The 16,596-nt window shown below is 43.0% G+C and overlaps 1 protein-coding gene across 2 annotated transcripts; it reads right to left on the bottom strand.

Annotated features, from left to right (window-relative positions):
• Window positions 1-9,840: 9,840 nt before the first annotated feature.
• Window positions 9,841-15,741, bottom strand: LOC112886293 (transcription initiation factor IIA subunit 1-like). 2 transcript variants are annotated; one of them, XM_025952154.1, is made up of 11 exons: window positions 15,469-15,741; window positions 15,189-15,371; window positions 14,919-15,086; window positions 14,778-14,832; window positions 14,599-14,657; window positions 12,163-12,288; window positions 11,139-11,249; window positions 11,009-11,063; window positions 10,762-10,925; window positions 10,579-10,662; window positions 9,841-10,180 (listed from the first exon to the last, which is right to left on the bottom strand). In XM_025952154.1, the coding sequence occupies exons 1-11, from the start codon at window positions 15,586-15,588 to the stop codon at window positions 10,157-10,159; spliced, it is 1,149 nt and encodes a 382-aa protein (XP_025807939.1). In that variant the 5' UTR covers window positions 15,589-15,741; the 3' UTR covers window positions 9,841-10,156. The 2 variants fall into 2 exon arrangements, with proteins under 2 accessions (XP_025807939.1, XP_025807938.1); XM_025952153.1 differs by having other exon boundaries at window positions 10,741-10,925; window positions 15,469-15,740.
• Window positions 15,742-16,596: the final 855 nt, after the last annotated feature.

Below are 16,596 nucleotides of genomic sequence, written 5' to 3'. Positions count from 1 at the left end.
ACTTGCATTACTCGCTTCTTGCCCTTGCCCTGATTGTTCTGATTAGAACTCTACCCTTGAAGAGGCTTCCTGGGCCGAGGACAATCTTTGATAAAGTGATCCGCACTCCCGCAGTTGAAACAGCGATTAGTGCTGCTCCTCTGCTGAAATTGTTGAACATTTGGCCTTGTGCCAAACTGTTGCGGCTGTTGCGGAGGCACTGAAGGTCTATATCCTCCTTGCTATTGAGGCGGGCGGAAAACCAATCTGCCAGGTGGGGCATTCTGCTATGGCGCTCTGAACTGCGCATTGGGTACAACACGATACCTTGGTGACTGAGCACTCGAGGGTCCAATGGGGGTCTTCTGTTTCTTCTCGGCACGATTTGCCGTGATGCAGTCCTCCTAGGTTAGGGCCATATTAACCAGCTCACTAAAAGTATTAGCCTTAACAAGGTTCAGGCGTTCCTTGAGCTTGGTACTGAGGCCATGACAGAAACGATCCTGTTTCTTGGCATCATTGTCAACATGATAGCCTGCATATTGGCACAGATGATTGAAAGCCTGTGCATACTGCAGTACCGTACGGGTGCCTTGGGTGAGTGCCAGGAATTCATTCAACTTCCGCTCCATCAGTCCTTCAGGAATATAATGTGCCCTGAAGGCAATCCGAAATTCCTCCCAGGAGATAACATGTTCAGCGGGCTGCATGGTGCAAAAATTATCCCACCAAATGTGGGCAGCACCACGAAGTTGTTGGGCGGCAAAGTGAGCTTTACTCGAGTCCATACAAGGGATAGTAAGGAGGGCGAACTTCGATTCAATAATATGAAGCCAGGCGTCGGCATCAAGAGGTTCTTCAGCTTTACTGAAAAATGGAGGCTGGGTGCTGAAGAAATCTTGATAGCTTGCCACTTGGGGGTTGAGGTCATCATGACCTCCTCGGGGTTGTTGGCGATGCTGGTTCTGTTGGGCCTGCACTAGCGGATTGAGAAGCTCAGTCTGTCGTGCCATAACCTCTGCTAGATTTGGGGGTGGCGGTGGCGGTTGTTGGGCACCGCTAGCCTGGTCTGGCCTGAAACCTTCAAGAGTTCCACGCATAGCGCCAACCATCTGAAAAACATGGAAGATGTCCATTACATTAGGTTATCCTTGCTTCCATTTTCAGAATCTATCGCACAAAAAGGAAAACATATAAAGATAGTGCAACAGAGTGACAGCTCAATAGATAACTGAACAGGAACGCGAGTTATAGATCATAACTGGTGGTCTGTATATTACATCTTGGTAATCTACCAATTACCATTCAACCATACCTACTCCTGCCACATATAATACAACAAGTGGCCCTTAAGTCAAACTAGATTACACACTCCCTATGTCACACCATACTACATAAACACATCTAGGATACCGACAACAAGGATGGATTAGAAATCATCGAGATTGTCCACAGAAGACTGGCTACCGGAAGAAGAATGATTGGGCTAAGGATTAGGTTCTAGATCTCTATGTTCCAAAACTATCTCAGACACGCCTTCAATTTCCTCAGGTTCTTCTTCTGAATCTTCCTCTTCTTCTTCTAGCTCATTCGGCACAAGAGGAGGCATTTGCTGTTCTTGGAGCATCTCAATATGTCCAAGGGCGTCACCTAATTCTTGGTTCAAGTCATGGACTTGTTCCTGCAAAAAGTCAATTACGGTGTTGCACTGGAGAATTTGAGCATCACCTTCCAAGATCTGCACCTCCAAATGTCCAATGGTAGTATCCCTCCTGGCAATTCCTTGACCAAGCGAATGAATCTGGTCATCTTTTAGGGTAAGATTTCTATGAAAATCCTGGGCCAGATTCACCATATCGTCCATACACCTTTGCTTAAGTGACTGGAAGCGATACTGAGCGTTCATATACCTAATCACTGCCCTGAGGGTCTCCTCAGCTATATCTCCAACTAAACGTCCGAGATAAGTTGTTCTGAAGGTCCACTCAGCATCGTGTGCAAATACTGCTGGAAAGAGTCCGATGGGGTAAGCTGCTACCGCATTCGGATGCTGTTCACAAAAAGTGGTGATAGCCTTGAGGGTTGCTGCTTCAAAAGCATCCACGAGACGATATCCAACAACCTCTATCTCAATGGATTGCCACTCAAGGGTAGGATACGGGAGAATAGTGATAGTGGCACGCCATCGAGGGACTCCGACCTCAGTAAACTCATGACCCTTATACTGGGGTGGATCCGGATAGTGATAGATACGAAGTGTATCCCACAGAATACTCGGAAGCCCTTCCCAGTACAGGCAGTCAGTGTGAGCATATCCCTCAACATCCCAATAGATCCTCTGAACATCTGCCATCTGAATCAAAAGGATTCAAATGTTAGATAGGATATAAATTTTCCTAAAGTTTGATAATGGTTGTGGAAAGATGTGAGTCAAGCTGATGAAAATGTTGGAATGCATCATAGTATCCATCCTACTAGGAACGCACAAGATAAAGGGATCGAGACATCTGATTTTGATAATAGCAACGAGTGAACATCAGATGGATACTATAGATCTTGAGAATGAATTGAAAGATGCTAAGATACTAACCCCATGGCTGTCCGTATGATCATTTCAAGATTGTACAAGATTGCACTTGTGAATAACCACACTCTAGGTATCCTTATGACAACATAAGCACCAATTCTAACTTACAAACAGTAGTTCAAAGATGCATGCACGTACTACGTCCTCACAAACAAAAATAACTGCCCAGTAATCTGGATCTTACGTGGTTAATTACGGTAGCATAATATAGATACGTCTCTCCCTATAATATCTAGTCGATAAATCCTAACCGTTCAGAACCTATCGATTCGTGGTTAGCGTACTTGCAGAAAAACCACAATTGTATATCATGAACCTTTCATGCCAGCATGTCATGAAAGCGTCACCAAATATTACTGTTTACTATAGAAAGCATTTTTAAGGCAATTCATATCTCTGGTGTACACTTGTTAGCTCTGATACCAGCTGTGGCAGAACCAACCTGAATTACACCGACTCAAGTGCGCTGATCCTTTCTCAGAAGGTAGTAAGGACTCAACCGCACTTCAAACGGTGCAACCCCGTGGTCTGTCGGGTAAAGTCCCGATAAAACCACCTAACTCAGGGTCAAAATAAGGTACCTCGCACGAAGGCGAGTCCAGAGATACAATCACCGAAAATTTTACATCACAGGCATAATATTACATTAGTATTCAAACATATATGGTAGCAAGACCTAACTAGTACGAATTTATACAAAACTGTTCAAAGTTCGAGTATTTGCAGCAGAAAATAAAACGCGACACTACCGGACGTCGCGGAACGAATATTGAGCTAAGCCCAAGCTCAACATCACTCGGACGGACCTATGTTGGCCGGGGACAAATCCCATTCCACGGACCAACCATCGGGAAGAGCATAGGGCCAGGGTACAGGCAGAGCAGAGTCTTCAGGGGGATTACCTAGAACAAAAGTCACATTGCAAGGCTGAGTATTCTAATACTCAGCAAGGCTTACCTATTCCATGGTATACTTAGCCATGTAGCAAGACTATGAAGGTTTGTAATGGTTCTAGGTATAGCTTCAGCTGAAAAGCAACAAAGAGTAGATCCTTAATTTTAACTTTTAGCTTTCAGGTTCTAGTTGGTTATCCATTCTAAGTAAGCAACTACAGCTACTCAAGCATGGTATAACCTTTTAAACAAACATCATCTTTGATCATTGTTAGATTGCTCTTATTACTCTATGTGGCAAAGGGATCAAGCAGTCTCAATCTCCGCGAGAAACAGACGATTCTGAATCGAATTTCAAAACCTTGCAAGGGTAAACCTAACTCACACGCTTGGAGCATCCAATGATCGTTTCGAAGCAACCGTTTGCCTTTCATTCCGACTCGTGGATCAGTGCCACCACAAGCGACTGTAGGACCATACGCACATCCAATGTGCAGGACGTACGTCTGTAGCGCGACTACATGACCGTACTCTTATCCGCTGTGCAGAACGTACTCCCGCACGTCAGTGTGTATGCAAAAAACCAAATTACGAGTGGTGGGGGGGTTTGTCCACTCCTCGGGCTGATCGGTTACTAGGCTTACCGCTTACCATATTTCGCGGCATGTGGCTAGTACTTTCAAACACTTAACCACCGCTACCACACACCGCGACCTTATCAAATTTTCATCAACACAGACGGGGTTTTTGCCAAGGTCATGAATCAGAATCACAACCCCGTCCGTCATCCTTATAGTGGTTGCAGGAATGTAAACATTGTAACTCCTATAAAGCTCGCGAGTGACAGGGAATCACTTGACTTCTATCGGTCCTATTAGCATAGCAGCTAGTCGGACTCAGGTTCTAGTATTCAATACACAGGTTCCTATGAATATGCAACTAAGGTTTCAATACAATTCCTGGAAACTTAAATGCACAAGTAGATATACATGAACATATAAATTGCAGTGTAGTAAAAATAGAAGTTTATGTGTGGGGCTTGCCTTCGCTTGTGGGGTTGGGTCAGATACGTTAATAAAATCCTCCGAATTGGGGTTCGGGGCTTCAGTTAAGTCTCCGATGACGTTCCCAGGGTTTTCAGAAATATCCCCTTCTGGTTCCGGGATCAGTTGACAATCTCCGTCAGCGAGAGTTGTCGAGTCTATATCATATGCAAACATCACAGTTGAGGAAATGCATACACTTCTCTTTTGTTTCACGATAAAGTTGCAATCCAACAAGTTAATTAAACTTCTTCTACAGGCAGTCATTTATCGAGTATTAAATTACATTACCAATTTGCACTAAATGACATGTGGAGTTACTCTAAGCAACTAAGCTAATTACAGTAAGTAGTATTGGAAAAGATCCCAATTTATCTAACCAATTCCCTTAAACATTATTAGTTTACTTTATCAATTAGACTAATGGTCTTTTTAAGGAAAAAGGGTTATTGTTATTAAAAACCTTTGTTTTTAATCCAATATTCAAACCCTAAGTTAGGAGTGATTATTGATACTAATTTGGTCTAATTGAAATAAGCTTATCATAAAATTTTTAGAACATTTCATGTAGCATAGCAATTAGAATGATTAATTCAATCAAACAATATTTAGATCATGAACTATTTTTTTTCTAGTTTGATCTACTACAAACCTAAGGATAAAACTTTTACTGGAAAAAGGTTGATCTGAATCTAAGCTATTGTGATTTTATTAAGATTTTTATCCTTATAGCAATTATTCTATAAAATAAACAAAATCAGCATTGTGATATTAAGATCTATTTATATAAGAAATTCTAAACCAGATATTGTGCTGAAATTTTGTGAACATACGACACTACTCAAAAAAAACACTCTAATTTAATTTCATAAATTTTCATAAACCAGAACTACTATTCATGAATTATCTTTGAATCTAAGCCTAAATTTATAACTCAAGATACTCTAGGCTATTGATATTCAAAATTTTATCATGGATTACACATACTGCAGAAAGTTGGAGTAAAATTTTCAGCTACAAACACTAATAGATTCACCCTTGAATAAATCCTAAAGCTTTCATCAATATAAAACAAAGACACTTAAACATCATAGCTAGGAAACAGTTCTGAGTCTACAAATTTTACATGAAGCTATACATGAGACACAGATCCTTTTTTTCAAATTTCAACAACAGCATAGCTATGGATCAAGAGATCTAATTAGCACACTTGTTTCCTAGTATTTATTCTAATTCAAAATATTCATTTATTCAGCTAAAGGCTATAACACAAAAGTTGTAGAGTTTACTTCAAGGATTCAAACAAAACTAGTTTGACATTTTTCTGAATTTCCTACAAATTCTTACAAATTTCTAAAGATCACTAATTTGAATTGAAGGAAGGGACTGAAATCTTGCAGTCAGACCCTGAGAAAGATTTAAATCAATGCAATCAAGTCCCTGGCTCGTTGGGGAAAAAGAGCCGAGACTCGCTGCCTGAATTTTGGCAACGGTGGTCGCCGGCGGTGAGGGGGAACCGGCCAGGGAGGATCAGGGGGCTAGGGGGAACCTTGCTGGGGGTGATGTGATGGTCGGGGTTGACCGGAGAGGGTGGAACGACGGTGACCCGAGGCGGCGGCGATGGAGTTCGACTACGGCGGCGGTGTTCCGGCGTGGTGGCTCACCGGCAGTGGATCAGAGGTAGGGGAATAGCTCCAGGGGATCAAGGCGGTTCACCCGAGCTACTTGGCGGGAGCTAGGACGGCAGGACGAGCAGGTCCCCATGGCGACCCGGGACGGCGACGAAGGGGGAGCTCGTCGGCGAGGTGGTTGCGGTGCTCAAGGGCGGCGATGGTGGGGCTGGTGAGCTTCACGGGATCACGCGAAGCTATGGGAGGGGCTCTCGTGGATCGGGAGGGGCTGGGGTGGTCTGTCCACGGTGGATAGGGGGTTCGCCGGAGTAGAACACGGGCAACGACGGTGGATCCGGGGCTCGGGGTGAAATGCGACTGCAAGAGAGAGCAAAACAGAGGGAGGGGAAGCTACTAAGGGTCTTGGACCAGAAAAGAAGGGTGAGGGAGGCACGCACGGCACTAGCCATGACGGCGGCGAGGTTGGGGCCGGGTAGAGCGCGGGCAGAGGCGGGCGGCGTGGCGCACGTGGGAGAAGGCCAGAGGAGAGGGGCTAGGGCGGCGGGCGGCCTGAGGGCGACGCGTGGGAGCTGACAGAGGCAGGAGGTGGCGCCGGCAGAGCTGCAGCGCCGGTGAGCGGCGGCGGCCTGCGACGGCAAGCAGCTGCTGGCGGCTCGGGCAGCGGCGGAGCGGCGTGCCGCGCTCGGGGAAGGCCAGCAGGAAGGGGTTGAGGCGGTGGGCGAGCTCGGGGGCGACGCGTGGAGGCCAGGAGAGGCAGGGGGGCCTCGGGCAGCGCGGCACGGCAGCCAGCGGCGGCGCTGCTGCGCGGCAGATGGGGAACAGAGGAAGAAGAAAGGGGGGGCAGGGGCTGAGATGTAAACTCCAAAAACTCCAGGGACCTCACTGTAACACAAAATTTCCCACTATTCTAAAGCTCGAATGAGAAAATAGTCAAAATAAAAGTTGTAGAACTTTTCAAACCCTACAACTTTTATTTAGGGTTCAAATTCACAAACCCAAAGGATAGAGCTTTATTTTGAAATGTTGGACTTAATTCAAACTTTATAGGGTTTTTGTCCTTATTAGGGTAAATTTCATGTATTTGTGGACTTAATTGCAAGTTTTTATGTAATGCAATGATGACTAACACTTTTACACTTTGACCCCTAGTAAGAATTGGAAGTTACATTTGTAATTCAAATATTTTGCATAAAAGGACTCATATTTTTTTGAAAAAAATACACATAGGTTCTTATTTCCATACATTCACTCAATTTCACTCAATTCAATACATACATTACACATTCTTTCCTAATGTTTTACAATTTTGACACCTAGGGTGTCACAAATCATATGTGCAATTTTTCAAGAGCTTTCCGAAAAAAAATTCACCTCAATCGGAGTTCCGAGCAAAAAATTATACCCATTTTAAGGAGAATCCTCCGAATTAGGTTTTGCTGGTGGTGGAATCGGAATCGGATGCGAATCGGGTGGGGGAAACAAATGTGGAAACGATGACAGCGGAAAAGGGAAACACAACCAAACTAAAACATGAACTAAACTAGAAACAAAGACACGAACAAGGACACAAACTCAATACTACGGACTCTGAAACAGAATTATGCAAATGGCTAAACACTGTCTAGGAAGGAGATAAAAATTATTTGGCTTTTCTGTGGACTCTAAGACAAAGGCAAAATAAATCTAACAAGGGTAAGATGAACCTGATGGTAAACCTGTCTCTGGATACCACTTGATGTAGACTAGGGTTCCCAATCTTCCGAAAGGTTCTGATAGCTCTTGATTTGGTGGAGTCGCTACACAATTTGATCCGGCTTCTGAACAACACGTTCCGAATCCCGCAATCGCAGCACAACGTCTCCTCTGGTTATCGACCGGCGGTGCTCGGTCGACCTCACCAAGAAGGCTAATCCTTGCTTGCGAATCGTATAACACAAGCAAGAACAAGGAAGAATGCAACCAATTTGCAGATGAATGATTAAACTCACAAGTTGGGGTCTCACAAACCGATGAACGGCGATACTGTTTGATGACAGATTGAATCTAAGCAAAAACCAAATCCTAAAGTGGCAATGGCTACTGAATAAAAAAGAGTTAGGGGCGTGCAAGTCCCCTGGACGCAACCCTAACGGGCTCCAACACGATACACGGGCCAGCGGCCCAAAAGATGGTGACGCAGCACCCTGGCAGATTCTGGATGTCCACTTGTTTCGATGATTCCCGTCGACTCAGAAGGAATTTTGAGGTGGGACTGTGCCATTGGAAGCCTTATGAAATTCTGGTTCCAACCATATATAGAACGTCCAAATCCGACTCCGTATGTGGCCAGGGCGTCTAATTTAAGGCAGATTGCTCCTGGACTCCGAGGTTGGCTTGCACTCCCTTGCTGTACCTCCACGCCTCCAAGCTCTTCTCCATGCATCTCCTAGTCCTCTCCTTGGTTCCTAATTATAATATAATCATTAGGTAGCAATCTATTCTTAAAATCATAAGTTGAAGTGCTTAGGAACGAGCTCACCACTAAATGCAATTGTCGTGCACGAGCTCTAGTGATTGGACCTTGAATGTCCAGCGGAGAAGTGTTGTGTGCATTCAAATAAGTGATGTCCTCATCAGTTGCGGTAGCATGCCTATGGCTACGTGAATTTGAAAGTTCTTGGTTGGGGTAGGAAGCCTATGACCACGTGGATTTGAAAGTTCGAAAAATGGTTCCATGATGAAAGTTTTTTCATCACAGATAAAATTCATTCCGTGACGTTTTTGGGAATTTCGTCATGGTAGAACTAACTTGACGCGACTTCTTTGATGAAGGAAAATTCGTTACAAATTCATCACATAACTTCCTTTGTGACGTATTTGATCTTTACAGCGACGAAAACCGTTCGTCACTTAAGCATTTATTTCCACTAGTATCGGACGGCTGGAGGGAATTGCGCCTTCCATAGAAGATAGTTGTCTCGGGTTAACTTCTCCAAGAAGCCGTTGAAGATGAAGTCGAGGATGATGACGCCATATCTAGGTTTTGGAAAGTATGTGGATGTTTATGGAAGAACAGTTCTGATTACCATGTAAGAATTTGGAAACGTGATTGCCTTACACGGCCAACCACGGATCCTTGTTTATATAGGGGCAACAGCCGCACAATTTTCTAATACAGGGAGAAGGATTCGTGTCCAGCTCGGTTACAAAATCTGAATCTGAGGTTAACAACAGATTGATCTCTAACCTCTACCGAGACCTACACGAGTACAACTAAGGAGCTATATATGCTTCTGGAAGCAATACATGAGATGAGATATACCGAGTGTTCTAACAAATAAAACATTTGAATTTTAACCCAGCTTATCTCGTCATATTCATTAAGATCTGCCCACATGGAACCCTCGTAGCTATTTTAATCTTTAAGCTAGCCAGCCAGGGAACAGCTGGAGGCAATTATTAAAACCCAACTTACTAGTGTCTAAAACTCCATATTTGTTGCATTAAAACACCTCCTTTCTTTCCAACACCTGAGTATTTTATTTATAAAACTGTAGTATTTCTGTAAAACTATAAATACTTTGTATCAAAACAAAGCCTAACTTTTCTAATTGCTTGTAAATTGACACCACCACCCACCAAGTGTGTCCTCAAGATATGTCATCTTCCTCTGGAGTGCTTTCGATGCGCTTCTGTGACAAGACACGCACAATAACAGGCATACAAGAGGCAGCAAAGATTGCTGGAGCGGTACAACAGTCTTACAGAAAGAAAATGTATATCTGCATAAATCAGATAAGATAGTTCCGCATAGGCTTTAAGAGACCATCTCAGCAAAATGTCCACACAGCAGTCCCAGGAGTGACTTTTTTACAGCGATAACAGTTGTGACAAACCAACTGGGCGAAGCAAAGCCTCAACAGGAAAACACAGCGCAATCTCATACTGCCTAGACCTCACCAAGAAGACTTTTGTCACCTCCCCATCCTTATGTCAAAGACATGTCCATACAGAAGCAGCTAAAATAGCTCTTGATCCCAAAATTCAAAAATCAAACTCTCCCGTCGCCTGCAACATGCATCAGTAGCATGTGAGAAATGCAACAGGTAGGGCACGCTGACGCTTTGCAAGAACCACAAAACTATCTAGGAAAGAGAAACATCATTGTGCAATTAGTCAGTAAATTTAATTAACCAGAAAGTTATGGTGCATCACCATTTGGTAGGAGTTTTTTGGGGACAAATTATGGTGCAGAAACAAAAATGTGATTTTGCTAACTTAAGAATAACAAGTCATCAGAATCTTGCAATTGACTACCTGACAGAACAAATCTGTGTCCACATCATCTAAAAACTATAGCTGGTGTATTTCTGTCCATATCTGATTAAGTTCTCATCTCACCAGATGCAAAAACTTGAGGCTCAAAGATAAGATTCACAAATTTTATGGAAAGATTATGCACACACCTTGTTAAATAGAACATCTCTCCCATTCAAATGCATGATTCCATCCTTCAAAGTGCACTTCCAACGATTCTTGGTTCTTGTCACCTATATGACACGGTGGACTCAAATTAGGGGGAAACCTGAACCTGGATAATAAATATTATCTTAAAGAAAGTGCACTACTTTGTCAAATTGTGCAAGTACAAGATGTTGTGTGTTTGGTTCATCCTCCCCTTGCTCAAGGTCATCTAACTCGTCATCGTCGTCGTCATCTTCATTAAGAGGAGGTTCATCATCATCATCATCATCCCCTGCATCATTTCTTGGTTTCGGAGTTGCAACAGCAGGTGTGGGAGCTCGATACTCCGCTGATAAACATAAAAACATGCTCAAGTAATGTGTATAAAATGTCAGCAACAGATGTAATTTGCACAGTTTGATGACAACTTACCAGATTCTCCAGGGGTATTATAATCTTCAGTTGGAACTCCTGGGAAGAAAAATTGCTGGAGAAAGAAATATCACAGTAAGTAAAGAGAACTCGAATATCTAAGATCAACCAATTAGTTTTAGAACAATACATCATTATAGTCATCTTGAATCCCATCAAGCTGTGGAATAACTGAAGTGACTGTCTTGGTTGTTGTTTCTTGCTTGTTGATGATGGAACTCCAAAGTTGGTGCGCGATCTCCTAAAGACAAATTAAGAAAAAAAAAGGACTGAGGACTTCTCGCACAAGATATTGAATGTTCGAAAGAGTTCTTATAAGCAGGTAAGATGTGACCAGAGGAATATAATGCATAAATCAGTTAGATGGGAAAAAAAGTTAGTCAATGTTGATTACGCATATGCAATATATTCCATTAGGGTAACATATTCTCACTGACAAAATGAATATTTTAGTTACTTCAACAGAAGATTCAATCTATGAAGTATGAACCAAAATGACATTCTGAAATTTCAGTTTTCCTCCAATAACATCAAAATAGTTTTGAATTGGACTTGTTTCATATTAGTTCATGAATTCATACATCACCGTGCAATGTAAAGAAGGTGCACACTGCACCAGAAGTACAAAACATAAGTAGCTTCAAAATTGTGTTAGTGTTTAAACTTCAAATTGGACATGCAACATGACGGCAATAGATTCAAGTGAGTAGTCAGCCAGTCAACAAAAGCATGCATCTTGAGGTCTAAGCAGAAGTCTAACAAACTCCATTAGATCATATCAGTAATCTAATAGCACGTAGTTATGTATCGTTGTAATCATTCTACATCACAAGTACCGTGTCAAAGTATGCTTGCCACAGTTTCAGTAAAAGTTGGGTCAGGTGCTAAAGTGTGGCACACCAAAGTTACTTGCACGAAACAAACAATAGACACATTCCATTGAATCTCCTAAAAAAGGCATGGCTGTGAACTGAACACTCTTTTCATTGTAAACTAAGGGATGAGGAACAAACCCTCCCAACTGTGCAACTGCAGTCCAAACATACCACTAAACTCCAAGTACAAATATGTTTTAAGTAGAAGATATATCAATATCAAGAAAAAGTAAAAAGTAATGTTGAAAACAATGAATTGAACCTATCACTGATAAGTACCTTTGACACAACAAATTCTACTATCTGATCCCCACTTCCATCTTGTTGTGGTACAAAGGAACCAGAAGGGAGCTGACCAGGATACTCATCCCTCTTACGCTTTCCAGAAGACATCATCAGAAAATCCTGCAAAATTGAATGAACCAGATATGAAACTGTAAAAATAAGGACTGATATAATAATGCAAATGGATAAGTTCCCTTGGACTGCATGTAATACAAGTAAAATGAGTTGGAACCAATTCAAACGCTGCTAATGACTAATGGTTTTTAACAGCACAAAGTTAAAAAAGTAACTGAATGATCACACTGCCTGAAGACATACTAACCCTCGTAACTGAATGATGCATCAATTACATTCAACTAGAAATTATGCCCGTGCATTGCTATGGACAAAGGCAATATAGATATATTTTGTTTTTTATCCATCATCAATTAAGTACCACTTTATTGAGAGGATTCACCATTTGTTAAAATACGACTTAGGGCTGTTAACACTACGCCAATCTCTAGGGCTTGATATAGCATAGAGGCCAATCCTTTTTGGTATTTGACTTTGATCTGAACTAAAGCAAGTGAATTTCTACTATAAAATTTGCTAGATTTTAAAATTAACACAAATCTAATGGGCTAAGTAAATCTCCCAAGCCATGATGCATCCGATTTGGAACGTTCTCTCCCACTCACGACACGCACAGGGGACTTAGCCCAGTAATTTGGGCCTGGACCGTCAAACCGCATCAAACAATGACTCTCGTAGGTCCAGTTAGTATTGGCACGTTCTCAATTGCTTGACTATATATGATGGTTGTTCATCGCACCTCGACCCAAACCCTGCATCCACAGTGGAACAATGAAATCCCTGTTCATTTCTTCCTTCTATGCAGTGAGTGAATGAGAGTTCCGGCGCTGGAGTGTGGACGCAGCAAAGAAGATGGCACTGTCGTCGGGCCATTTAGCAGAGGGCACGTGTAACCAAAGCCGCACAGACTCTGTAGATCTCGTTTTCTCCATGCCTTCCATAGGTGGACTGGCATCGAGCGCAGGCCTTCAGCCATGAAGAAACAATCCTCTCTTTTATTTATATTAAAAAGTAGGTGTGGGCGCATTGCTCAGCCCAAGTAGCAGCAACGCATGACCGGCCCATCTAAAGAAACATTATTTATTTTCATAACAGTAGAGATAAGAAATTTGCTTACATGATGGTCATTGACGTCATGATTGTGTGGATCGTGCTTGCTAGCCAACTACGGCTGCAGCTGATTGCTAGCCAAGTGCTAGCTTCTATTGCACAGGGCCTGGTTGATTGCCAGCCGCTATGGGCCACGCGCAGGCTGGCCTGCTCAACCTCTCTGCATATTAGGCATTGGCCCAGCGATCAGTTGCGCAGGCCGAAGCAGCATGCAAGCCGTGTGCTCAATGCGCGGGAAACAACATAAGTGGGTCCAGCGGTCTGTGTAGCTGAAGAGACAGCGGCAACTTTTTCATGAGATCGGCCACAGGCCCCCTTTGCCAGCAACGCAAACAGGAGGCTGGAGGCGGCAGGATTTGTCTCATGCAGGAATCCAACACGGATTAGCGAATCCAAAACGGATTAGCAAGCACAACGATGGACGAAACAGACATTAATATTAGGAGAGATAACCTCTTCATCTTCTAGTGAGGGAGGGAACATAGATATGAGAACATTCAAAACCAAGACATAAGCATATAGAAACTCCAAAGTTTAGCTTTAAATATCAAATGTTATGAAATATCCCTACCAAGAGACACCAGACAGCATTACAAAAACCTACATGCCTTGAAGTCTAACTATAGACTATGACTACCACAAGCATAGATAGCGCTACAAGAAGTAACTGAGCTAATTAATCCTACTGGCATCAGCTCAGATTACAAAATCCACTTTATTTAACAGTTTCCATAAACACAAAACACACTTAATCAATTCAACCAAACATTTCTCAACTTCTTTTTGAAAGAAAATGTACTTTCCTATAGTTTGCTAATAGTTTATGCACTCAACCCAAATTCAGATATACATGGCATCATGGAAAGATGAACATCAATTGTCATATACATGTATCTTAAATAATGTAACTATTTCAACAGAATATGAGAACAACATTCTGAGTCTATTTTCAATCACAACATTATAAAAGTGCCATCAATTGTAAAAGTGTAACAAACATCTGATGATCCTAAAAGGTCATCTAGAGATGTAACGTACACATTCAATATAATAATTAATGGACAGGCTAATGTTTTTAGAGAAGGTTCAGTAACAGACTTCTAACTAAGGAAATGTATTCTGTTAATCTAGGGGCAATCTGAGCAATGTTGTAGAGAAATAAATTGATAGGCCAAAACAAATAGTGGATGAAAACCCCAATACAACATTACCCATGTTCTGTAAATGAGTTGTATCATATTTTACCTGAGTCAGTGGCTGAGGCTGCACACCCCTGTCAGGATCCTCACGGCCCTCCACATAAGCTGTTAGTTACGGGAATCATACAAATCATTATTGCTTTATCAAATAATATTTTCTCCAAACAGACTAAACTGCATAACTCGCATGTGAACAACAAATGAAGGACATTAGCAAGCACATACCGACATTCACATCAACACCCAGCGGCCTCTGGTTCATCCAAGGGGAAGGTGGTGGCTGCAAAAAGCTTACAAACATGACAAACAGCTAACACGAAGGGTGAAACTCCACACATGAAACAGCACAGTCCAAATTCACACTACCATGTAGGGGCTTGGGCGGCCAGTTTTTGGATCCGCCCCATTTATCGACATCCCGTTCCTGACATCACTGATTGGTGATGGGGCGTAATCAGAAGGGCCGGTGGGTATATTGTACATCCCTGCGTCCGTCCCTGGCAGAGGAGTCTGGATCGGGGTCTGCAGCGGCGTCTGCAAACAAACACAACAAACCACTTCAAAATCTCGCATCCCAAATTCCCAATTGCATAGATCAGGCAATTTTTAAGGGGCAATCGAGGGATTCGGCCTCACCGGTGGGAACAGCATGTCTGCCGTCGGGGTGGCGTACTCCTCGGATGTGGCCTCGTAGGGCACGTTGAGGTCGTGCACGGGCGGTGTCGTTCCGGTGGTGCCTCCGGCAGACGCGGCGGACGCCTTGGTGCGGTCGATGTTCCCCGAGATTGCGCCGCAGTGCAGCATCTTCATCTCCCAGAGCTAGGGTTTCCCGGGCCGGATCGGAAAGGTAACCATCAAATCAAGCACAAATTCGGGGCGATAATAGTCGGGGGGTCGAGAAATCAGCGGTACTTACAGCCTGGAGCTCGTTGAGGACGGCGTCGCCGACTCCGTAGGTGATGAAATCCTCCCTGACCTTGGAGATGACATCATCGATGACGGAGATGTAGACGGTGGAGACATTGCTGCTCGCCATGGCGGTGGCGCAGATGACGGCTAGGGTTAGGGTTCCGGCGGCCGGACGAGAGGGGGAGCCGTCGGAGAACAGGAGGGGATGCGGAGGACGAAGCGGAGGCGGACCAGAGAGATGGGGAATTAAGGAGAGAATATAAATAGGTTTGCATCCGGTGGCGTCACGTGGCCCGGGTATTTGTAGCCCACCTCCGACCACTGACTACTACCACGGCCTAGAGAGTTTCCGAAAAGGACCCTGTCCTCTCGGTCGGTTTGCTGTATGACCTCCGGGGTTTAGGGGTATTATATATGTTTCCGAGAGCAGGATAGCAAAGATGGTAATGTTAGGAGTTTATGGCCACGCGTCCGTTTTCTGCCGTTCAATCAAATCTAAGGGCTAACTTTTTGACCGTGCGTAGAGTCGCACAATATCGACTTTGTGTGGCGATTCTAGCATGCTCGTGACTGCGCCATTTGGGTCGTTTAGACCAGTATTTTAATTTACTCTAAATTGTAAACATTTAAAAATATTTTTCTCAAAACTTAAATGCTGACATATAGACATGAATACTCATCGCAATGAACACTATGAAAAAACATCTAAACCTCTAATTCAATTTTGATGATAAATAACATCATAGTCGTTGCAACTAATGTATTTTTGCAACATCACTTATTAATTAGATCATAATAAAGTGATTTTCTGGTATTATTGATCACTATGATGGGATATCTACGAAACATAAATATAACAACCATATCTATATCTATACTATTATGATTCAAAATTTATAAAAATACTTCTCACCCAAAATTTTCTCACCTACCCCTCACAACGGTCGTCCTACTTGACAACCTGGTGAAGGCAAAAGTTTTGGATGTTGAACAGATCTTAGTACTTCTGCTTTTTAGCGCTATTTTTTCGCCGAGCGAATTAGTCTACCCGCCGAGGTAAATAGAAATTTGTAGATTACATATGTCCCCTCGAAATTATTTTTATTATTTGACATTGAACAAATCAATTTGCTCA

The sequence above is a fragment of the Panicum hallii genome, chromosome 3 (genome assembly GCF_002211085.1).
Source record: "Panicum hallii strain FIL2 chromosome 3, PHallii_v3.1, whole genome shotgun sequence".
In the NCBI taxonomy this organism is placed as follows: Eukaryota; Viridiplantae; Streptophyta; class Magnoliopsida; order Poales; family Poaceae; genus Panicum; species Panicum hallii.
The sequence above is the reverse complement of the archived record's forward strand: the minus strand, read 5'-3'. Positions and strand labels throughout refer to the sequence as shown.

Coding starts and splice junctions, on each gene's coding strand:
- LOC112886293 (XM_025952153.1), bottom strand. CDS start 15,588: ATGGCGAGCAGCAATGTCTCCACCGTCTACATCTCCGTCATCGATGAT. Junction 15,372..15,468: donor TCCTCAACGAGCTCCAGGCT/GTAAGTACCGCT, acceptor GGGAAACCCTAG/CTCTGGGAGATGAAGATGCT. Junction 10,663..10,740: donor TACTTGCACAATTTGACAAA/GTAGTGCACTTT, acceptor CGTGTCATATAG/GTGACAAGAACCAAGAATCG.